Source organism: Spizellomyces punctatus (assembly GCF_000182565.1).
Source record: "Spizellomyces punctatus DAOM BR117 chromosome Unknown supercont1.15, whole genome shotgun sequence".
Taxonomy (NCBI): Eukaryota; Fungi; Chytridiomycota; class Chytridiomycetes; order Spizellomycetales; family Spizellomycetaceae; genus Spizellomyces; species Spizellomyces punctatus.
Genome location: NW_015971551.1, coordinates 488,827 through 509,862, shown reverse-complemented (window position 1 = coordinate 509,862; position 21,036 = coordinate 488,827). Strand labels below are relative to the sequence as shown.

Below are 21,036 nucleotides of genomic sequence, written 5' to 3'. Positions count from 1 at the left end.
GCCAGGCGAACTCGACGTTGGCAAGCACTTTACAACGATGGGCATCGCAGGGTAGGGTAAACTGTTTGTCACGCCTAGATTTTACTCATCGCATGCTTATGGCGGAACGTTTCTGCAGGATATTCTCGAGTTTGAGGTATAAATTATACAACTACCCAACAATCTTCTTCTCCTACGTGTTGGGTATCACAGGTCTGTAGGCGGCAAATACGACTGTGAGCTCTTGATGATGAGTATGACCGTACTTATTACTGGAATATATACCATCAGGACCTGTGTTACTCCTTACTGTGTACCCTATGCGACGTGAAATGGGCTACAAGGCACCGGTTGACGCACCAAAGAGCTATCCACGTAAGACCGCACTCTAAACAAGAATGCCAACTAGAATTATTGATAGATTGTCTCCACTTGCAGTACCACAGCACGCACGCGCTTTTCCCGCCGGTTATGATGATTGAAGTCACACTGGATTGCGCAGATGGACCAGCGGGGCGGGGGAATAAAGAATTATAAACTCAACACAATTAGAATCGAAACTTTAGTGTCTCATCACTTGGACGCCCGTGCATTTGCTACGAAAGTATTCCTCATTGGGATTTTACTATACTGAGAATGTTCGCCGCGCCCGGAGCTCCTTTTCTTCCATGAGAGTAATGACCTCTGTCAGCTCGTCATCATCAAACACGTCCCGCAACAGCCGAAAGGGTAACATATATAGATCTTGTCCGATGTTAGGCCATTGACCATCTGGCGCAGAAAAGAGGATTACAATGACATACCTTTACACCAAGGACATTCTCGGATGGCACGGAAGAAAAGCGCTTTCGCCTTGTCTCTATTGCCTTCACGGACTTCAAATTGTATGTACAATTGCCACAGCGAGACCGAATGCCTTGAGCTGTCAGTGAGTCAATTAAGGGATCATGTAAACAAGTCCGCTGCATAAGTGCCCTCTTACCTTGGACAATCTAGGGCCCTCTCAAAGAGCGATCGAACGAGGTGGACGTTATATGTCTGTCTTTGATGGAGCTCCGCCCATATGGCAAAAGTCCAGAGGATGTGCGAAGGGTTCCTAATTGCATGTCGGGGGGTTTTATCAGAAATGTCCTACTACATATCGCTCTCACAGGTCCATTACCTTGCTAATTGTTCGTCCAATAATCTTCGAACCCGATTATCGATCTTGGTCCTTGCCTCGTTCCATCCGTAAAGCGAGAGGAATATTGTATTGCAAGGAAATTTGTCGAGAGCCGTTTCCAGCACGCCTCTGAGAATCCCTGGTTTGAAAGCAGAACCAGAAACTGAATGCCGATAAAGTAATCGGACATATCCTTCATAGACGGCCTCCTCCAATACTGTTGCAGTTTCCCCCTCATGGATGTTCTGTCGAAATGTTTCCAGGACTTGTTGGTAGAGCCGCTGTGCTTCTTCCAATCCTTGACTGAGATATTCCATAAGACCATAGCAAGTCAGAATGGTCAATAGAGAGTACGCCGTAGTATCCAGGACAGCCGGATTAGCTGTCGAGATCAGGACCTCCAGGCGCTGGGAATACCCCTTGAGAACAATTGCCTTGTCAGCATCGCGCCATCAATACAGACTTGCAAAATTAGTGCACTTGCCTTTCGTGCTCGCAAGAGCGTTGTCGGGGCCAGGCTCACTTCGCCGTCCTCTCCTGTTCAACCCAATATGTCAACCAAAGCAGTGCGAAGGAAACTCATTCAGCTATTTATACCAGGTATTGCTTCCTCTGCTCCAAATGCAGCCAAGATGCGAAGCGCCCTTTCTGGCCGCCTGGCCTCAAACTCCAAGTCCGCCAGCATCCGATACAAGTGGGGAGCATCGAGCTGCTGTTGCTTCGGAAAGCTTTGATATGACATCAACGCGGTCATATAAACCTTCCGCGCCTGGAAGATGGGATTACACGTCTGGCCTTTCTAAAGGAGAGCGACACAGCACTTTTCATTTCTATACCTCGGACAAATGACCCCTTGATACTTCAATCTGAGCATACGTGTTCCATAATGACAGATTCATTCGTTCCGTTTTCAAGAGTACTTTGGCTGATTTCTGTGCACTATCCATACAGTGTATAGTTAATCACAACCAATAGAACTGGTAATCGAAAGCGGGCAATAATGACCTTTTCAGGTTAAAGCCACTTTCCAGTATCAGGAGCAAAGGCATCAGATGCGGATCTGGTGGTGAAATTGTCTGAGCCTGTTGCAAAACATTTCTAGATGCATGTCAATGACGGTACAAGCAAAGTGACGGCACCCATTGAGGATGTCGCTTAGCCATACTCACCTGATGAACTGGTGCCTCCCAACGCCTATACGTCTAACCGTATCGGCCTCTTCACTGCCCCAGACACGGAACCAGTGATCTCCACCAAATAGCGTATCCATTGTTTGCGGAAAGACGGCTAGGGGAACACGAAAGATTCCACAGTTTGACTCCGTGCTGGCAGAATCGGATGGGCTGTTTGTATCGATTTTAGGAAGAGACGTAGAAGGCCAAAATCGTGCCGACTGCACGGGATTGGCAAATTCCGCATGCAGGAATGATTCCTGGAAGAATATGTGATTGGAGGATATACCGCCATTAACAGGCACCGACAAGAATTGCAAGAAATTGTAGATTAATTGTCTTCTGGTGTTTTCCAAAGTGATGTCGAACATTAGCGAAGAGATGTCTTCGAAGAGGACGGCTCGATACGGATCATCCAGCTCTTCTAGGGTAGGTAATGTGGGTCAGCATCCTGGGACCGAAAAAAGGTGTGGGAATATTCTCCTCCACATACCGTCTTCCGTCGACCTGGAGGGCTGCCAATGAAGATATTCCTCTTGGGTTTCAGAATTAAGCCAACTTTCAAAATCATCTAAAAACTCGGGCACTCAGCAACTTGTGCAATTGAACAGGTTAATAAGAACCAGATACCTTCACCCATCTTGGTGCTCGCGGCGTCTTCTTCAGAAGGAGGTGGTGGTAACAGCTGAGCCTCTACATGGTTCTGACTATTTAGAGAGCTCATCGCGGCCATGTCTTAACCTCAATGTTTTTGCACAGACCTTTGAGCAAGCTTGCAGACCAACCTTCTGCGCCCTGCAGGTTACGACAGATCAGGTATCAGTTACGTGCACTGCAACGTGCCAAAGCGCAGTGTACCTCTTCACCAATCCTTGGCATCTCACTCTCCCAAAATGCTCCGAACATTGCCAATCGTTCCACAAACGTTTGATTAGTGAAGGCCGGAGGACAGAATCCGGTAAATTCAATCATTGCTTGGAAAAGTGCAACCGCTCTTTCCATAAAGCCTTTAATTAAGAAGAATAAGTGCCGGCCACTGATTGCTTTGGCGAAAACAAAAGCGCGTACCCGATTGGCCCAATAGAAAGCAGGCTCTTGTGAATATGTGAAGCATAATCTCCTCCCTGCGCGCTACGGCTATTGTGTACATAGTTTAGTGCGCTGGTAATCAGATGCTTTGCTTTCTTCGTGAGGCGCACCTGTTGAAGTATCCCGCATCAAAATATGAATGCAGTTCTCATATAACTCGATACAGCCTGCAACATTGAAGGTGCTGTAGTTTGTCTGCCGAAAGTCCAGATACTGTTTCCATAGCTTGATGGAGCTCGTGTTTCGTTTGAGGATGCGATCCCACTTTGTCAAAAGCTTTGTCGCTCTATAGAGGACAGCACCATTAGAGGGGTATTTCACAAGGTGACGAGCACCCGTTCTTTCTTACTCCCATGTTTCTTGACAGGTGGTCATATATCCAGATAGCAAATCTTCATTATCTGGAAACTCCTTCAATGCCTTCTCATAAATGCTTTGCTTTTTCTCGCTTATCGCAGCGCGCAGCTTGCTCTTCTCTTGCTGATCCTTCGCAAGCTCATCTTGAAGCGCAATGAAGTTCAACCAAAGCGACAGATTATGTGGTTCCTACATTATGGATGGTAAGTATTGTTCAGGAAGTAAGTGGTAAGGTGTTATACAACCTCCTGTAATCGTTTGTTGAAATCGGCGGTCTTCCGAACAAACTCTGGGTTCTCATGTGGCGTATCGATTTTACCGACGTTCTTAGATGGCTCGTCATTGACAGCACTCGGAAAGGCGATGAAAGTCGAATCATTTCCAGTATCATCTGTCGTGACCACATCAGCCAGTAATCTGATATGACAGTAAGAGATTACTTTAATATTCTGTAGAGACTGGTCGGAATAAATCAAGTGGAGTTTTACCTTTCTAGGGTGACAGGCTCTTTTCGGAGCGAACGTCGAAAGTCTTCGTATCGTATTTTCTAATCAAAATGAGGTTATCTATTGATTCCACCAAAAATACAAAACTCTCACAAAATACCCCGAATCCACGTAAACTATCATTGAACCTCTGTTTACGCAAAGTCATATACTTGCTTTTTCTGCTTGCCTTGTCGTCAATCAACCAATCAGGGCACCCCAACACATGATCTGTAAAAGATTCGACCATCTCAATCCAATGGAAGCATGGTCCATTCAGATCAAATCTAGACTTACCTCCCCATCGTTTATAAGTTGGCTCAGAGTATCGATTGGATTTTTCCAAGGCTATGTTTCCTTTATCGCCCCTCCGGTCTAAGTAGAAGTCTTTGGTTTCTACGATTCCATGGCCCTTTCGGCTTCTATAATATTATTAATAGTTAGTGAGCTGTCCATTAGCAGGATTTCACCATTGCGTCGTATAAGACATACTTGTCAAAGGTCAATTCAGCGTTCGCTCCCTGTTTTCAGAGACAAGACTAAGTAACCCTGCTGGGCTCGTAGGAGGCGCAGATTTCTTTACTAGAGGAAATTCAAAATCAAACCTACAGAACTCTTCTTATTTTTCTTCTTTTTCTTATCTTTCCTATCGCGGTCTCGGTCATTGGAAGAGTGTCGGGTGCGACTGTGACTCCGCTTCCGTTTCTTTCTAGTCTCCCGCCCGTGGTCGCGATTCTTATTTCGCTCGTCAAGCGAGTCGTCTGATTCAGAAGAGGTATAAGTACGATGCTCGTGCTGTGACGGTTCTGTGGTTCGGGATGTCCGCTCGACAGAAACGTCAGGGCCCGAAGAGAATGACGGGAACGAAGAAACCGCCATGCCCAACGAGGGAAATGAGGAGAACGCGGGCATGGTGCCAGGGGCATCTCTCAGAGTGATGCCCAAGTTCGGGGCGCTTGCAAAAGACGGAACATCATTCTGTTCAGGTTGCAGTCGGGGCGATGGGGAGGGCATTTTTATCGTTGTAGATCATGCGAAAAGTCAGATCTCTCGACAAGTACCATCAGTGCATTGATTCCATGACTGTGCATTTTGTGTGTCATCAACACTTTGCGCTATCGTTTACTGATCCCAGTGTTGAATAAAACCTCATGTCCGCCCCTCCGACAGCTCCACGGGAACATTATCTTGATATTAATATCAACGCATTCTATAAGTAGGATCTCCTGGGAACGAGGTATGTCTAGCTTTCAAGAGCTTAAATCATTTGACTTTTTATTGAGGGGCGGCTGTCTTTGGGCACAATACTTGGAAACTCTATTGAAATAAAGAAGATATATCTCAAACAGGCGTATCCAACTGTATTTGGGACATCTGATCCTAATGGTATGGACGAAGAAGGAAGGGAACAAAATGTAGGTTTCGAGATGGGGCCAAGTCCGAGTCCGCGGACGAAAGAGGGTATGGCAGCTTGATTATTTAATACATGCTGCAGGTTCTTAGATCTGTACGCTCAGCCTGCAGATTTGTCTAGAGTTTGGACAGCAATGCTTGTGCAATCTTTATGAGGATGCGATGGGCACGTCGAGTTCAACGACGCGGGGAGCAACGGAAAGATCGGCTTGCATAATCACTGTCATGTGCATCATGAGTCATGTGCGCTCTGATGGTCGCCCCTTCGCGGAGCGGGATGGAGGCCATCTTTTGAGTTTCCATCTACAAGCAATATCGACAAAACTTTATACCAAAAAAGTATATCAGCACGATGATGCGAAATATGAGGAAGGGGACGCGGCTTGCAGTCGTCACGCTGCAACACTCAAGACGCCATTTGGTAATGTTCTGCTCTTGACGGTACTACGAAACGAGGAAAGGCTCATGAGTCATCTTGTTTCCCGCATGGGTGTCGGAACTCAGACTGGACATACGGCCGCTCCTGGTGCTCGGAAGACTGCCGTTTTGTTTCCGGGCCAGGGTGCTCAGGTATGATCTCAACGGCTCATTGGTCGACATTTGCATACTAATTTCTTCCCTTTCGTTCATGTGTCAGCATGTAGGTACTTGTCACCCAACGGACTAATGTCTACCTGCGCGACTTTTTTTCAACTTTAGTTACTTATTCTGCACGTGTGTATGATAGGAATGGGTGCAGACATCTATGAAAACTTCAAGGCGGCGAGAGACGTCATAGATGCATCTGATGAAGCGGTTGGAGGAGGATTGAAGAAGCTCATGTTCGAAGGACCCCAAGTACGGCCAAGCTGACGTGCATCATAAAATTTGCATGGATTGATTTAGTCTCATTCATTTTTCTCTACAACTCGTTAGCAAACATTAACATCTACAGAAAATGCACAGCCAGGTATGCATTTTGAAGGCGTCGCAAAGCTTGAACGATTATAATTCATTTTTATCCGCCAAAAATAGCAATTCTGTGTCATTCAATAGCTCTTCTAAAAGTTTTGGAGGTACGGAAAGCTTTCCTGCCCGCGACTATCAATGAGAGTGCGGATGCTGATGCTTTCTGTCTTACAGACAGAGTTTGGCTTTGACATAAATTCATGCACCTACGCGTTGGGACACAGTCTTGGTGAATAGTGAGTATCGCTGGTCCATCTACGTTCAGGTAAATTGTGAATCTGTTCATGCGCTGATGCATATACTATTTGAAAGTTCTGCCCTGGTGGCGACACAGTCACTTTCGTAAGTTGTGTGTATACGCGCATTTATGCGCAATATGAGAGCAACTGTATTGATTTCGGTTTCATCAGGTTGTCGGACGCAATAAAGCTTGTGGTGAGTGTGTACACTCATGTACGTCAGTCCGTGGGCATATGCCTAATCGGGGTCTGGATTATCTTCTATGCAGCGCCTACGCGGCGAAGCAATGCACAGAAGTGTAGACAGTGGGAAGACAACTATGAAAGCCTTAATTATAAATGGAGATCATCTGGAGGATATCGAGGCGCTGATGTCAAAAATTGAGCGATCCTTACCGGAGGGCGAGGTGGCCCAGATTGCGAATATAAATAGGTGCGTTTAGAAACTCTCTTGATAGTTGCGGATTTTATTCTGACGCAATGGCTGTTTCCGGTAGTCGGTCACAGGTAGGATTTTACTGGAATCTAGATCACTCTTGTGCAAGTTGGTTCGATCCTCATCGTATGATCCCCGCAAGGTTGTCTTGAGCGGAACCAGCAAAGGCGTCGATTATGCTTGTTCAATAATTCAAACAAAGGGTTACGCTGGTCGCGCCCTGGGTTTGCCAGTGTCTGCACCGTTTCACTGCGATTTAATGCAGCCTGCAGCCGATGAGATGAAGCCTGCCTTGGATGGAGCATCTTTCAATGACCCCACGATAGAGGTGATCTCTAACGTCACTGGTATGCCGGTATGTCGTACGGCCATCGGATTTCGTATCGACAATCGCTGAACTCATGCGAACCGCATTTGTAGCTCGGGAACGCCACCGAAATTCAGAGTCTCCTTCATCAACAAATTACAAAAACCGTTCAATGGCAACGAAGTATCCGCTACGCAAAAGATGACGACGTGCATGACTGGGTGGTTATTGGTCCTTCCCGGGTCTTGGCCAATTTGCTAAGAAAAGAATTCCCTACGGATGCCATAAGGTTTGCAGAACGCGTGTTTCCTGATGTGTGTTTTCATTGCTAACGGTCATCCTTAGGGCTGTGGCAACCGCAGAGGACGTTCAACAACATGGACCCCATCTATGCAGGAGAAAGAGATAAATTGCCAAATATACTGATAAGCATATTAGAAACCACATCCATACTGTGCTTGCACAGAATTGGCCGGTCGACGTCACCCTTTTATCACATGGTGGAATCACCAAAAAGAATGGTAGATATTTCAGACAGCGTATCTAATTCATGCGGCTTTGTGGGCTGTGTGACTGCTGGATCACCCTCTGGGGTTTCACATTCGGCCAGGATTAGGTATCCGCAGCGTTGCGTCTCCCAGGATTCATTACTTCATCAGCCACGTCCAATACAAATTGAAACTATAGTGACCTTCATGTTACGACCAAATGGATTGGGATGCAATCATTTGTTTTCGTTGCCAGCCCTGAACAATCATCGTCATGAAGGATCGGAAAGAGGCACTGCTTGGGTTCCTTCTGGTGGTAGTGAGCGATTTGGTGAACATCTGCCCACTACGAATTTTTCAGACTCTTTCCTCTAAAGTTGAACCGAGCATCTGTCATTATAGCCCTTGTTTGTTATCAGCGTGTTAGTCAGGAGGCTTATAGATGACAGCGTGAAGGATAGTGGCTTTGGCGAACAGACAGCTGAGCATGCGAACGTTCCGCACACCATTACATTACCTTGTCCGCGTGCATTCTCCGGCAACTGTTATCTCCCGCATCTGGCTTATGACGTTTGTATACAATGGAGCTAGTCGTCCATATGCTCTTTAAGGTCCAATATTCCATCCAATTGATTATATTAGACCAGCAAATATGAAAATCATTACAGCTATCACATTAGCCTGCACATCCTGATCACAGAAGATACACCTACGCTGGCGCTGTTCGGTTGAGATTTTAGATGACGGATGGCAGTTAAAAGAAAGGATAGCGTGTTGCGTTTCTTATATGTAGTATACAGTGCCATATACCAACCCAATGAAAGTTCCCTATGGGCGAAGTGGAGGTGGATAACCCATCACTGCGATTCTCATTAAACACCCTTTGACCACTATTGAATGAGTACTGGATCCATAGTATCTTATGCCATTATTATAGTTCCTTGAAACATTGGACAATGCCGTACTTTATGGCCGTATTTGCCTGTCCCAGAGGGACAAGATATACTGCACATAGTGACGTTATCTTCGTTGGGTTGTCATGAATGAGACAAGACAACAGGAAATGCCAAGTGAATGTCCCCGAGATGAGAGCCCAATAGCCCTAAAGCAGCGATTCACAAGTTCATTCTTACAGTTAGAAACACTCGTCGCTGTAAGATACAGTGCCTGCCTGGATTGTCCCGATGCTAGCACCAAGAAAACACCCTCCGCACGATGTGGCTATGCAATTTCATTTACCAGTACACGTGATTGTTTGGAGGAGTATTTGAAGAAAACGGAGAGCTCTTCTTTTTGCACTTTAACAACTTTACATCCACCTTCCAATCTACATGACATGGCTGTTGCATTTCCATACAGTTGTGTTTGCGGAAGTGGTGGGTAAGAGTATCATGCATCGCAACAAGGGGCCAGTCGTATACAGTTCAGTAGGTTGTCTCTTTCAACTAGGTGCGATATTTATCAGTGTGTCTGGCTGCTTTTCTTTCAAGTTTGTCAGAATACTAGGAACATGAGGACATAATCTACCTCTGCAATTCAAAAGGTTAATGCAACAAGGACGAGTGCCCTGCAAACAATGTGTACTTCTGTTTCCGTGTCTGATAGCATAAAAAAAAGTATCGCTTACACACATTTCAGCCCAAGAGAGGATATATTCCTCTGGTAGCTTTTAGCTACGTCTTCCCAAATAACTAATCTACACGACGGCACAAAGCCCCTCAACCAAAGATGAAATGCTCCCGAATATAATGTCCAAAAAAAAGGTGCCCCAACCTAAGCATCCATATAGGCACACCCAAGATCGTAAGGATGCCTCCGCCAAAAAGATGAAACTGTTCAAGATTGTAAGCCCAACACCAACGCAACAGACAAGCCGACATGCCCTTCCTCAAGCTTTTGGCGGGACCGCAAGTGGCCCATCGACACTATGGTTCGACATGATTTGGGCCAGGTACGGATGCGTAAGGATGGCCTCGACAGTTGGTCTCATAGCAGGATCAGGATCGAGCATACTTCGAATCAAATCTACAAGAGCCGGCGATACGTCTTCTCCAAAGTTAATCTCTGACAGATCCCCTTGTCGTAATTTATGCCAGTATGGGCCGTTCTCAGGCAAAATGACATTGGCGGTGATCTCCAAAATGATTAGACCAAGACTAATATAATGTCAGTAATGAACGATCATTACTGAACTTGATAAAACAACCGCTCTGTACCTGAAGACATCTGCAGGTTTGCCAAACATAGCGTCTCGAAGAATCTCGGGTGCTATGTAGGTTCGGTCTCCTTCTCGGTCATCGCCTCGAGGCTACGAGAATCTGTAAGTTAGACTGCCTCGAAAGTCACACCGACTCTGCATGACCCACCACTGGAGATCTTGATGCGAGACCAAAGTCGCCAATTTTCAGAGACCCATTGGCTGTAATGAATATATTGCCTGGTTTGATATCGAGGTGGACAAGATTCAACTCATGTATGTGCTTCAAGCCCTAATGTCAGAAAAATAATACTCAGCACTGTTGATATGATTTTGAAAGAGACTGGCATAGTTACCAGAGCAATATCAGATAATATGCGCCAAGTCCGATATTCATCAAGTGATGAGTCCCGGCAGTGATCCTCCAGGTAGGCATGTAGGCTTTCATAGCAACGGTACTCTGGTGAGATTTTTGTATCAAATCGCAACAAGGCGAACCAAGCCTTACCTGCCACCTTCACAGAGCTCTGTCTGCAAATAGAGATAGCCGTATTGTACCCAAGCATTGACAAGACTGACACAGTGCGGGTTATATCCAATAGCCCAGAGTATCTCAACTTCCTCCAACTTGGCAAGCCTACGTAATCTGTCATCAGCATTCGCTCTTTCGTGAATTATCATGGACGCTGCCTGGCTTACCCGTCCTTGTATCCAGTAAACGATTGCCTCGTCTTCTTCACAGCATAGATATTTCCATCAGCCTTGCTTTGCACCTTGTATGCATCAGCGAATGATCCGCGTCCTAGTCTTGCAAGGATACGGAAATTCGCATCAAGGTAGTCTGGATGAACACCATTGACCTCCGATTTATTTGGGGACGGTGCTACAAGATATGCTCTATGAGATCTTGCCAGTAAGCCACATGATCTGCAGGGAGAAACTCACGATTTCCGGCCCGTTCACGCAGTCGTTGAAAGTACTCTGCTGTCAGAAAAACAGGGTATGGCGTGACCAAATGGCTGTACGCTTTGAGCACAGAATGTCGTGATATATTAAGTCCGGCTGGCGACGGTGGCAGTGCGGTCGTTGGTGTATGGACATCGTCGTCGCAGTCCATCATATCGCTGCCTTTTTGACCTGCAACGTTAAAGATGCCTCGCCCTATTGACATGCTATCATCGGTCGAGAAGATATTCTCAAGAGACATTGAAGACTTCAAAGGTGTATGGTTTTCATTGTTGTGGAAGGACTGCTCGTGGTTAAAATGAGCTGCAAACAGCGACGACGCCTGGGTTGCTGGGGAGGAGAGGCTGCGGACCCTGGATCGCTCAGTGCTAGGACTATGCGTGGGGTCTAGGTTTCGGGCAAACGATGATTGTGCTGTACATATAGCCATTCTACTGGGGCTATCTTTGGTCCCTAAATCGCCCCCCATATCCCAAAAGGACCTAGAGGCTGTTGGCGAGCCAAAATCATCTCCATTCAGATGTGGCTTTTTGGCATTCTTTATGGGGGACTCCTGCAGCGGGCTGCGATAGTGTTTCGCCTTGATAGAGCTAGGAGGGAATCGCGTAGGGGTGGGAGGCAACCCAGAGGTTGGCGTTCCAGGAACAGGTGCTGTTGTGGCCGGAGGGGCCGTGGCCGGTGCAGAACTCTTGAAAACATTGCTTCCGCCTGCGCTTCTGTACTGCGGATAGTGAGATCCCTTTTTCAAGGGAGTCTCAGGCATCGGTTTAGAAATGGAAGGGCGTGGCCGGTTCTTTTTCGACAAGAGACCAGTCGAGTGGAAAGCGGCTGGATTTGGCTTCACGAGCTTTGTTTGGGGAGTAAAGAAAGCTGTTGCACTTCGGTCCTGGGACATATCGGGTTCGGATTGCGCCGAAGCTGTCCGCTTGTGAATAAAGTGAGTTGTGTAATTAGAACCAAACCGGTGGTCATTTGCTGAAGGCGTGTCGGGCACGGTAGAGCTTTGATGCCACGCAAAAGGATCTGTGGTGGTTTTTGGCGGCATAGGTGAGGGTACGGCAAAGTTTTGCAGCTGATGAGAAGGCGCTAAAGTGGTTATAGAATTAGCACATGTTAACCACATGAGACAGCAGGGTGGAGGTTTTACCGAGTGATGCTATTGCGGCAGATGGTAGCGTGAATGAAGACCAAGTGGAATGTTGTTGATGATCAGGTTGCTCCGTAATCGGGTCTGTTTCCATTGCTTCCGAAACGGATGCTGGGTCCAGGCTTTGGCTAAAGTTTGCAAATGTACTACGGATAGGTCGAGGAAGGGACGATGGCTTATTAGGAGGGTCTTGAAGGTCTCTGCATCGTCGGGGACGTGCCGGAGTGGCAAAGGAACCTGTTCTCTTTAGCGATGTAGAAGGTAGACCATCTCTTTGCGCAGCCACGAATGGGGAGGATTGTAGGGCACTGTCTGTAGCCATAAAATTCCCTGCAAAAGCACCCACGACGGCTGGATTAGAGGGAAAAGATGACAAATCTTTTCGGGAAGACGGAGAGTGGGCTACCGACGCCGCCATATTCGTGCCCGGTTCTCCGTCCCCTTTGGCGGCACTTTGAAGTCTTCCTAGCGTGGCTGACGGATTTGGGGACAGCAGTCTTTTGGGGAAACATATCAAGAGGAACGTTAAAACCATATTCTGAAATTACCACAAACGCGCACCAATGCGTACCCCGGTTGAACTGGACGATGCGAACGCGAACAAGCGGTAACGGTGGACTACACGATAATGGTATAGAGCCAGATGAACAGATGGTGGAGAGCGGTTGACTGGCGGTGGCGTCGAAGACGGTAAGGACAGAAGAAGCCAGACAGATAAAGCGAAGTGTGCGAAGGGACTAGAAGCAAATCCCAAAGATAATAGGAGATGAATCAGTACGACGAGAAAGCAATGAACTCGAATAGATCGGCAGATGATGCTAATGTAGAAAGCGCAGGGACGACATACGAGAGACAGGTCCGATGTTCTGCGACAGGTAACGAAAGGACAGGGCGGTGGTAGGAACAGGGCTTTTATCAAGCACACGAATGGTATCGGGATTCGAAGTTATAGCGATGCTTTGGGTAAGCAGCCGAGCCGTGGTACCTCTTAGATCTAGAACGCCAGCAAGACGTTTACGATCACAGACTGGATGGCACACCGTACACGTCGCCTACACAGAAAGTGGTCAATCCTGTGTATGGATAACAATGACGAGACGGTGAGATGGGCAGAGCAGGCGGCGGATGGGAATGGGATGAAAGTGATTTAGTAAACCGAATGGCTGCGAACGGAAGGGAGGACGGGCAGCAAAAGCGACGCGCAGGGGGGGAAGGACACACGCGGCTTTGCATTATCACGTGCTATACATTGATTGGTGTATTTGTGTGACTGTGCCACTGAGCAAACGACGACGAGATTTTAGAATTGCTTTGGAGGAATGGAGAGATTTCAGGAGATTGGAATATGTAGCAAATGATGTGTGAAAGGATGGTAGGATGTATTGTGTGTTTATGCAAATGTTTAAGAGATATCGTCATGTCATCTTACGACGTCTAAAGCATCTTATGCACGCGAGATATGTCGACCCATCGTTGGCCGTCGTTGCTCGTCGTTGCTCGTCGTCATTCGTCGTTTGTTCATCGGACATACTCGTAATGCAATATTCCATTGCCCGTTGGCCAGTTGCCAAAAGAAAAAAAAAAAAAGTCCGTTCCCCAAAAATTGGGAGTTGCAGCTGGGGGTTTACTATAAACTGCTATATGGAAATTGCAGTTTATGGTAGCAGATCAATCTTTTGGTCCGCTTTTGACCCATTTTTCTTTTGTTCGTCCTTGTTCTTGTTCTTGCATCCTGCTTGCATTTGGCCTTGTTGCTTGTCTAGCTGCTGCTCGTTTGGCCAAAGAACAAAACGTTCTGGGTTGCGGATAAAAAAAAAGTAAGTCGTTGAAAAGCAAGCGATCGGAGAGTGTCCGACGAACGGGACGCGTTTGGCTTATCTTTGGGGCACTGTTTGTCCACCATCCGCAGGACGTTTGGTCTACTTTTCGCACGGCGATCGGGTTCTTTCTGGCCTCCTGCTCCAGCTGATAACGCAAGAGTTGACCTGCGTGTTCCGCTAGCTTGTGCTAGTGCTCTCGCTTTTCACTCTGGAACATTTTCTACTGGTATACTTTAACATGGATGACAGCACTGGAACTTTAACAGTTTTTTCTGACGTGGAATTTCACTGGTAGCCAGACCATGTTGACCGCAGTTCTACGACAACATCTGACGCGAGGCGCGCGTAACGCCGTGCGTCGACAATACGCTAGCGTTGAGCTTTCTTCCCAAACACTGTGCTCGTCACTGTCATCCACTCGCCACGCCTCAATCTCTTTCTCACCTTCCTTGGGCAAAGCAATCATTGGCAAACATGCCGGCTTCGCGACCATTACGAATGCGAGCACGCCCGTGTTCGAGCCTCTCGACACGTTCCCACGTCGACACATTGGTCCTGACGAAAGTGATATTCAAAAGATGTGCGATAGTGTCGGAGTCAGTTCGCTGGATGAACTGGTCCAGAAAACGGTACCTGCATCAATCAGCATTCAGAACCAGACAAAGCTCGGTCCTGGTGTGCCAGAAACAGAAGTACTCGAAAGATTAAAGCACATTGCCTCGAAAAACAAAGTATTCCGGTCATATATTGGAATGGGATACACAAATACATTAACCCCAAAAGTCATTCTACGCAACATCATGGAGAATCCCGGATGGTACACTCAGTACACGCCGTATCAACCCGAAATTTCGCAAGGCCGTCTCGAGTCACTCTTGAACTTTCAAACCATGGTCTGTGATTTTACAGGCCTTCCTGTGGCCAACGCTTCCCTCCTTGACGAAGGCACTGCTGCCGGTGAAGCGATGATGATGTGCTTTGCTGCTGGCAAGCGCCGCAAGACAATCTTTTTTGTGGATCAGGCATGTCATCCCCAGACTATTGCTTGTGTGAAGACAAGGGCCGAAGGTTTTGGTATTCAAGTAGTAGTGGGAGATTACGAAAAGTATGATTTTGCCGCCAACAAGGGCAAGGTCATGGGAGTTCTCATCCAGGTAGGATCCCGCCTCCTGCTTCACTTGCCATGTGTATAGTTTCTCACCGGGCTATTGACCTCGTCAGTACCCCACGACGGATGGACGGGTCTTGGACTACGAATCGTTCGTGAAGAAGGCACATGACAATGGTGCAATGGTTACCTGCGCAACCGATCTCTTGGCGCTTGCATTACTCAAGCCACCGGGTGAATTCGGCGCAGATATTGCGTTTGGTAATTCTCAAAGATTTGGAGTGCCGTTGGGATATGGTGGCCCACATGCGGCCTTCTTCGCCGTAAAGGAAGAACTCAAACGCAACATGCCAGGCCGGCTTATCGGTGTCTCAAAGGATGTCAATGGCAACCCAGCTTACCGTCTGGCATTGCAGACTCGTGAGCAGCACATTCGACGTGAGAAGGCGACAAGTAACATTTGCACTGCTCAGGCTCTTTTGGCCAATATGGCCGCCATGTATGCTGTCTATCACGGTCCTGAAGGTATCAAGCAGATCGCTCAGCGTATCCATAACTTGACCGCTGTGTTCGCTGAAGGGGTCAAGAAGCTGGGCCACACTGTCAAGACGGACAACTTTTTTGACACTGTTACAGTTGAACTGAAATACGATGCTGAGGAATTGGTGCTCGCGGCTGCGGAGGCCGGTATTAATGTTCGCCAGGTCGATGCTCGTAGCATTGCGGTTACCTTGGATGAGAGTGTCTCTAAAGAGGATCTTTATGACCTATTGAGAGTATTTGCGACGGCATCCTTTGAAGAGAGCTACCGAGCGGGGTCTCGAAAGCAGTACTTTGTCCCAATGCCAATTCTTGATAGCATTGCTCAAGAGCTCGGCATCACCACGGCCACTCCCGCACAAAACTTTCCAGCGAATCTCACCCGCACGTCCGCCTACCTCACTCACCCCGTGTTTAACTCGTACCATTCTGAAACCGAAATGCTCCGGTATATTTCCCACTTGCAAAGCAAGGATCTGTCTTTGGCAGAAGCCATGATCCCTCTTGGCTCTTGCACCATGAAGTTGAATGCCACGACCGAGATGATCCCTGTTACATGGCCCGAGTTTGCAAACATCCACCCCTTTGTTCCGCTCGATCAAGCAAGTGGATACAGAATCATGCTTCAAGAATTGGAGTATGCTTTGAGTGAAGTGACTGGATTTGATCAGATCTCTCTGCAGCCAAACAGTGGTGCACAAGGGGAATATACCGGTCTTCGTGTCATCAAGGCATACCTTCAATCGCAAGGACAGCAGAATCGCGATGTTTGCTTGATCCCTGTATCCGCACACGGAACCAACCCAGCCTCGGCTGCCATGGCTGGCTTCCAAGTCGTGACTGTAAAGTGTGAAGAAAACGGAAACTTGGATCTGGTTGATCTTCGTGCCAAGGCTGAAAAGCACAAGGACCGCTTGGCAGCGACCATGATTACCTATCCTTCGACTTACGGTGTGTTTGAGGAAACTATCAAGGAAGCTTGCCGCATTGTACACGAGTTTGGTGGACAGGTCTACATGGATGGAGCAAATCTTAATGCACAGCTCGGACTATGCAAGCCCGCAGAGATTGGTGCTGACGTGTGCCATTTGAACCTCCACAAAACGTTCTGTATTCCCCACGGCGGTGGCGGACCTGGTATGGGTCCCATTGGAGTCAAATCCCACCTTGCACCATTCCTTCCAGGGCACCCCGTCGTCAAGACGAGCGGAGAGTTGGCCATTGGGCCAGTGTCTGCCGCACCTTGGGGGTCCGCTAGCATCCTGCCAATCTCGTGGGCATACCTAAAGATGATGGGTAAGTTTCAAAGACCATGATTTTATCCTTTCTAGGGTATTCACATGGTATACTGTGGTAGGCGACGAGGGTGTCAAGCAGGCCACAAAAGTTGCATTGCTGAATGCCAACTACATGCTCAAGCGGCTAGAGAAACACTACAAGGTTCTCTACACAAACGACAATGGTCTCTGCGCCCACGAGTTCATCATCGATTGCAGACCTTTTGATGGTTCAGCTCACATTCAAGCCATCGACATTGCAAAGCGTTTGCACGTAGGTGGAATTGCTGATAGTAGAAAAAGAGGTCCTGTGCTCAAACCGCATTCTTTTTGATACAGGATTACGGATTCCACAGCCCCACCATGTCATTTCCTGTGGCCAACACTCTCATGATTGAACCCACCGAGTCCGAGTCTAAAGCAGAACTCGACCGTTTCTGTGATGCCATGATCCAGATCCGCCAGGAAATCCGCGCCGTTGAGGAAGGGCGTCAACCTCGCGACAACAATGTATTGACCAATGCACCACATCCTGTCGAGCATTTGTTGACCGAAAAATGGGACCGTCCTTATTCTCGCGAAGAAGCTGCATATCCCATGCCTGGGTTGCGCAAGAAAAAGTTTTGGCCTAGTGTCGGACGGGTGGATGACACACACGGAGACAGAAATTTGGTAAGTCTGGATGGATCTCTATTAATTTTGGGCTCAAAAACTGTTTCTAACATTGGCTGCTTGCGATAGATCTGTTCATGTCCACCCATTGAGGCTTATGAACAATCAGCTGAAGCTGGAATCTAAACTGTTATTTATTACCTGACATGTTATTGTGTGTGTTTTTCAAACGCTTTTTTTTAGAATAGTGATGATATTTACAAGGGGTTATCTTTGTGGTCTAAAAGATGGGGAGTGCAGGAACTAGTTGCTATCCTAAACCTACACATTCGCATTTTGGCTAGTCACGAGGGTATACTTAACAAACGAGGAAAAGCTCCCAACAAGACACGGTTATCAACGCTCGTCCTCCAGCCAGTCGGTGATTTTTTCCATTTCCTTTTCCTGCGCCCTTACCACCATCTTTTTATCATGTTCATCCTTGCGGTGCTTTAACGCGCCCGCTGTGGCAGATACTGCATGAGTGGCCACGTCTTCGGCCAAGGACAGAATTTCTGCTGCAGAGCCCAGCGACGCTGGGTCGTGTTCGTGATGGTGGTGCGGAGTTTGGGGCGTGTGGACGGGATGCGACGATGCCATGGTCAGAAAGTGCTTGTCGTTGTGTGTGTTCTGAATGCTGTTTAACCAGATTGCCTGATGCGTGAATGCTTTACAATTTCCTTCATTGTAAAATCCAATAACACATTATATAATGCACACCCAAAATGGGAAATGGCCACGCTATCCATTGCTAATGTGACTGTGCCGCGCTGTACGATCCTAAATGGGAAACAGGGCGCCATCCCTTATGCTGGTGCAGTTTGGGGGGGGGGAGGGCTAAAAGCGGTCCGTGTGAGTGTTGGTGCTTCCTTGTCGGCGATCTCTTGATGCCCAATTTATTTTGAACGCACATTGGGGAATTCCATTTTTGCTCGTAACGATTTTGTTTAAAGCGTCTTGTTAATTGTCCGCCGTTGTTTCTTGTCATCTGGTTCTCTTTCTCTCGGCACGCGTTCGTCCCCCCCGTTATCTTAAACCTTTTTGCAAACCCATCCTCTGTCAAGAAAGAAAACTCACAATCATGACCTCGGCAGCAAACGCAGAAATGACAACACCTCTAAGGAAGTTTAAGTTGGTCTTCCTGGGAGAACAGAGTGGTGCGTGTGTTTTCTATTATGAAAAAGTTTAACAGCTAGTGGTTTGCTGATCTCGCATTGGGTTCATAGTGGGGAAAACGTCGCTTATTACGCGATTTATGTACGATACTTTTGACAATACGTATCAGGTGAGGTTTAAAGATTCTCTTGCAACTGGGTTAGTGACGTTTAGTTGACAATGCCCTTTTGGCGGGAAACGGCAGGCGACAATTGGTATCGACTTTTTGTCAAAGACCATGTACATGGAAGACCGAACTGTCCGTCTTCAGCTGTGGGATACGGCTGGGCAAGAGCGATTCCGTAGTTTAATCCCAAGTTATATTCGAGACTCGTCTGTGGCTGTCGTTGTATATGATATTACAAGTGAGTTAGCCAGTGATGTGTGACAAGAGCCGCTATTTTTAACAAGAGTCTTGATACGTGTTTCCTTCTTGATTTCCTAGACCGCAACTCGTTCATGAACACAACCAAGTGGGTGGACGATGTACGAGCGGAACGGGGTAACGATGTTATAATCGTGCTGGTTGGAAACAAGACAGATTTGAGCGACAAGAGGTGAGAATGCATTTTTGTCCGAGAACAAATGGCAGCCGAGTGTGGTGGTTTACTGACGATTTTTGCATTTACAGACAAGTATCCACAGAAGAGGGAGAAAAAAAGGCAAAAGAGTTCAATGTGATGTACATTGAGACGAGTGCAAAGGCGGGGTATAATGTGAAGGCATTGTTTAGAAAGATTGCAAACGCACTACCCGGAATGGAGCAAAATGCCGCTGATCAAAACAATTCTCAAAGTACGTTGTTATCAAGTAGATTCGTGTGTTGCGTTAGATTGGTGGCTGATGATTTGCCATGTGGTTTTTCTTTTGTGTGTTTTCTGCAGTGATTGATGTGAAACTGAACCCTGCTGCGCAAAAACCCGTGGAAGGATCAAGCTGTGCTTGTTAAAAAGAAACTTATGACCTCATGTGTAGGACAGTATAATGGCAATACGATACATATCTGAAATCTTTTTTTAAGATGTTTGATTGGGCACACTTATAGATCCAGAGTGCGTAATGTACCCTGATGGAGTAAATAATGATTGGTATAACTATCGTATTAAAAAGTAAGACAGAAAAGCAGGAAAGAAGGAAAGCGAGACGTTTATTTCAAAACGTAGGTTTTTGGGGGGCTTTTTTTGCCTTTTCAAAAGATAAATATGCCGTGCACATTTCGAACAAAAAACGGCCACATTTCTATTAGCCACGGGTCCACCTCCAGCATGCAACAAGATCACCTACAAGAATGGGTGACAATTGAGATTTACAAAAACAACCAAAACGTAATTGAAGATATTATTTCTACATGTAAACTCTACTAGTTTATGATAGAGACTCGTCTGACATTTATCATATTATTGGTAACAAGCAAAACGCAACTAATAAATCTACAGGTTTTGGGGTATGCAACTAGCGCAAACAAACGAAACCAAAAAAAAAAAAAAATGCACCGATACTGGGGAGTGCAATCACATACAAAGTGAAATGTGGGAGAAAACAAGAGCTATATACAAAGAGTTCAGATCGGTCCTATTAGACTGACACACCGCTATCAATAGACTTTAATGTCCCACTTTTGAATGCAGTCATCTTGCTAGTATCACCATCAGACGCACGTCGCTCTGTAGGTGAGGGTGTGGGTGGGCCTTCCAAGAGAGGTTCACTGGGGCTGGACAAGGTAGGTCGAACAATTTGGAAGCGGCTGATCGAGCTGACGGAACGCGTGTGCGTCGGCCGGCGAGCAGTGAAATGGTCGCTTCGTTCTCGTGTGAGGGTGAAGCGTCCCTTGTTGGTGACTTCGACAACGCGGTGGGAGGATGTTGAGGTGGGAGGTACCACCGGAATACACACGCTGGCGGATCTCGATGCAATAATGTTTTCGGATGTGGGTGGTGGTATGAATACACTAACAGACCGTGATCGTTGAAGGTAAAGCGGTGACTCGTAAGAGGACGAGATGGTTAGCGGGGAACTAGTGGCAATGGAGGGGTAACAAGATTCCACGGGTCCAGACCGGGAATCACTGCATGAGGTAGGTGGTTGAAAGAGAGACATGTC

General features: G+C 47.0%; 5 protein-coding genes across 5 annotated transcripts; 3 read left to right on the top strand and 2 right to left on the bottom strand.

The window, feature by feature from the left end:
• Window positions 1-442: 442 nt before the first annotated feature.
• Window positions 443-5,828, bottom strand: SPPG_07387 (uncharacterized protein). The gene is made up of 22 exons (XM_016755554.1): window positions 4,854-5,828; window positions 4,737-4,765; window positions 4,542-4,666; window positions 4,366-4,475; window positions 4,248-4,306; window positions 4,005-4,176; window positions 3,752-3,948; window positions 3,513-3,688; window positions 3,382-3,450; window positions 3,172-3,320; window positions 3,075-3,108; window positions 2,944-3,006; window positions 2,807-2,884; window positions 2,311-2,737; window positions 2,147-2,239; window positions 1,978-2,080; window positions 1,739-1,910; window positions 1,626-1,678; window positions 1,142-1,560; window positions 962-1,075; window positions 783-901; window positions 443-723 (listed from the first exon to the last, which is right to left on the bottom strand). Exons 1-22 carry the CDS (start codon window positions 5,256-5,258, stop codon window positions 605-607), a joined length of 3,285 nt encoding a protein of 1,094 aa, XP_016605510.1. The 5' UTR covers window positions 5,259-5,828; the 3' UTR covers window positions 443-604.
• Window positions 5,829-5,900: 72 nt separating this feature from the next.
• SPPG_07386 (malonyl CoA-acyl carrier protein transacylase) lies at window positions 5,901-8,279 on the top strand. The gene is made up of 14 exons (XM_016755553.1): window positions 5,901-6,078; window positions 6,162-6,227; window positions 6,295-6,301; window positions 6,385-6,494; window positions 6,573-6,606; window positions 6,672-6,712; window positions 6,780-6,841; window positions 6,918-6,947; window positions 7,016-7,040; window positions 7,114-7,277; window positions 7,342-7,351; window positions 7,423-7,635; window positions 7,701-7,876; window positions 7,933-8,279. The coding sequence occupies exons 1-14, from the start codon at window positions 6,010-6,012 to the stop codon at window positions 7,994-7,996; spliced, it is 1,071 nt and encodes a 356-aa protein (XP_016605509.1). The 5' UTR covers window positions 5,901-6,009; the 3' UTR covers window positions 7,997-8,279.
• A 1,363-nt stretch (window positions 8,280-9,642) lies between these two features.
• Window positions 9,643-13,552, bottom strand: SPPG_07385 (WEE protein kinase). Its single transcript, XM_016755552.1, has 10 exons — window positions 13,233-13,552; window positions 12,957-13,122; window positions 12,386-12,882; window positions 11,218-12,324; window positions 10,972-11,155; window positions 10,781-10,909; window positions 10,629-10,713; window positions 10,442-10,564; window positions 10,292-10,383; window positions 9,643-10,231 (listed from the first exon to the last, which is right to left on the bottom strand). Exons 3-10 carry the CDS (start codon window positions 12,801-12,803, stop codon window positions 9,964-9,966), a joined length of 2,406 nt encoding a protein of 801 aa, XP_016605508.1. The 5' UTR covers window positions 12,804-12,882; window positions 12,957-13,122; window positions 13,233-13,552; the 3' UTR covers window positions 9,643-9,963.
• Window positions 13,553-13,907: 355 nt separating this feature from the next.
• On the top strand, window positions 13,908-18,505 carry SPPG_07384 (glycine dehydrogenase). The gene is made up of 7 exons (XM_016755551.1): window positions 13,908-14,202; window positions 14,295-14,431; window positions 14,501-15,359; window positions 15,427-17,149; window positions 17,211-17,404; window positions 17,470-17,802; window positions 17,872-18,505. Exons 3-7 carry the CDS (start codon window positions 14,508-14,510, stop codon window positions 17,926-17,928), a joined length of 3,159 nt encoding a protein of 1,052 aa, XP_016605507.1. The 5' UTR covers window positions 13,908-14,202; window positions 14,295-14,431; window positions 14,501-14,507; the 3' UTR covers window positions 17,929-18,505.
• Window positions 18,506-18,610: 105 nt separating this feature from the next.
• On the top strand, window positions 18,611-20,051 carry SPPG_07383 (small GTP-binding protein domain). The gene is made up of 6 exons (XM_016755550.1): window positions 18,611-18,938; window positions 19,008-19,066; window positions 19,142-19,301; window positions 19,382-19,493; window positions 19,568-19,731; window positions 19,821-20,051. Exons 1-6 carry the CDS (start codon window positions 18,863-18,865, stop codon window positions 19,883-19,885), a joined length of 636 nt encoding a protein of 211 aa, XP_016605506.1. The 5' UTR covers window positions 18,611-18,862; the 3' UTR covers window positions 19,886-20,051.
• Window positions 20,052-21,036: the final 985 nt, after the last annotated feature.

Excerpts from the sequence above, each read along its gene's own strand:
- SPPG_07385 (XM_016755552.1), bottom strand. The coding sequence starts at position 12,803 with ATGGCGGCGTCGGTAGCCCACTCTCCGTCTTCCCGAAAAGATTTGTCA. Across the intron at positions 10,910-10,971 it reads TTTACTGGATACAAGGACGG|GCTTGCCAAGTTGGAGGAAG; the intron begins GTAAGCCAGGCA and ends CAGATTACGTAG. Across the intron at positions 10,565-10,628 it reads TATTATCTGATATTGCTCTG|GGCTTGAAGCACATACATGA; the intron begins GTAACTATGCCA and ends TTCTGACATTAG.
- SPPG_07387 (XM_016755554.1), bottom strand. The coding sequence starts at position 5,258 with ATGCCCTCCCCATCGCCCCGACTGCAACCTGAACAGAATGATGTTCCG. Across the intron at positions 3,007-3,074 it reads GTCTGCAAGCTTGCTCAAAG|AGGCTCAGCTGTTACCACCA; the intron begins GTCTGTGCAAAA and ends AGAACCATGTAG. Across the intron at positions 2,240-2,310 it reads GGGAGGCACCAGTTCATCAG|AAATGTTTTGCAACAGGCTC; the intron begins GTGAGTATGGCT and ends ACATGCATCTAG.
- SPPG_07386 (XM_016755553.1), top strand. The coding sequence starts at position 6,010 with ATGATGCGAAATATGAGGAAGGGGACGCGGCTTGCAGTCGTCACGCTG. Across the intron at positions 6,079-6,161 it reads AACACTCAAGACGCCATTTG|ACTGGACATACGGCCGCTCC; the intron begins GTAATGTTCTGC and ends GTCGGAACTCAG. Across the intron at positions 6,842-6,917 it reads GGACACAGTCTTGGTGAATA|TTCTGCCCTGGTGGCGACAC; the intron begins GTGAGTATCGCT and ends ACTATTTGAAAG.
- SPPG_07384 (XM_016755551.1), top strand. The coding sequence starts at position 14,508 with ATGTTGACCGCAGTTCTACGACAACATCTGACGCGAGGCGCGCGTAAC. Across the intron at positions 15,360-15,426 it reads TCATGGGAGTTCTCATCCAG|TACCCCACGACGGATGGACG; the intron begins GTAGGATCCCGC and ends TGACCTCGTCAG. Across the intron at positions 17,405-17,469 it reads ACATTGCAAAGCGTTTGCAC|GATTACGGATTCCACAGCCC; the intron begins GTAGGTGGAATT and ends TTTTTGATACAG.
- SPPG_07383 (XM_016755550.1), top strand. The coding sequence starts at position 18,863 with ATGACCTCGGCAGCAAACGCAGAAATGACAACACCTCTAAGGAAGTTT. Across the intron at positions 18,939-19,007 it reads CTTCCTGGGAGAACAGAGTG|TGGGGAAAACGTCGCTTATT; the intron begins GTGCGTGTGTTT and ends TTGGGTTCATAG. Across the intron at positions 19,494-19,567 it reads ACAGATTTGAGCGACAAGAG|ACAAGTATCCACAGAAGAGG; the intron begins GTGAGAATGCAT and ends TTGCATTTACAG.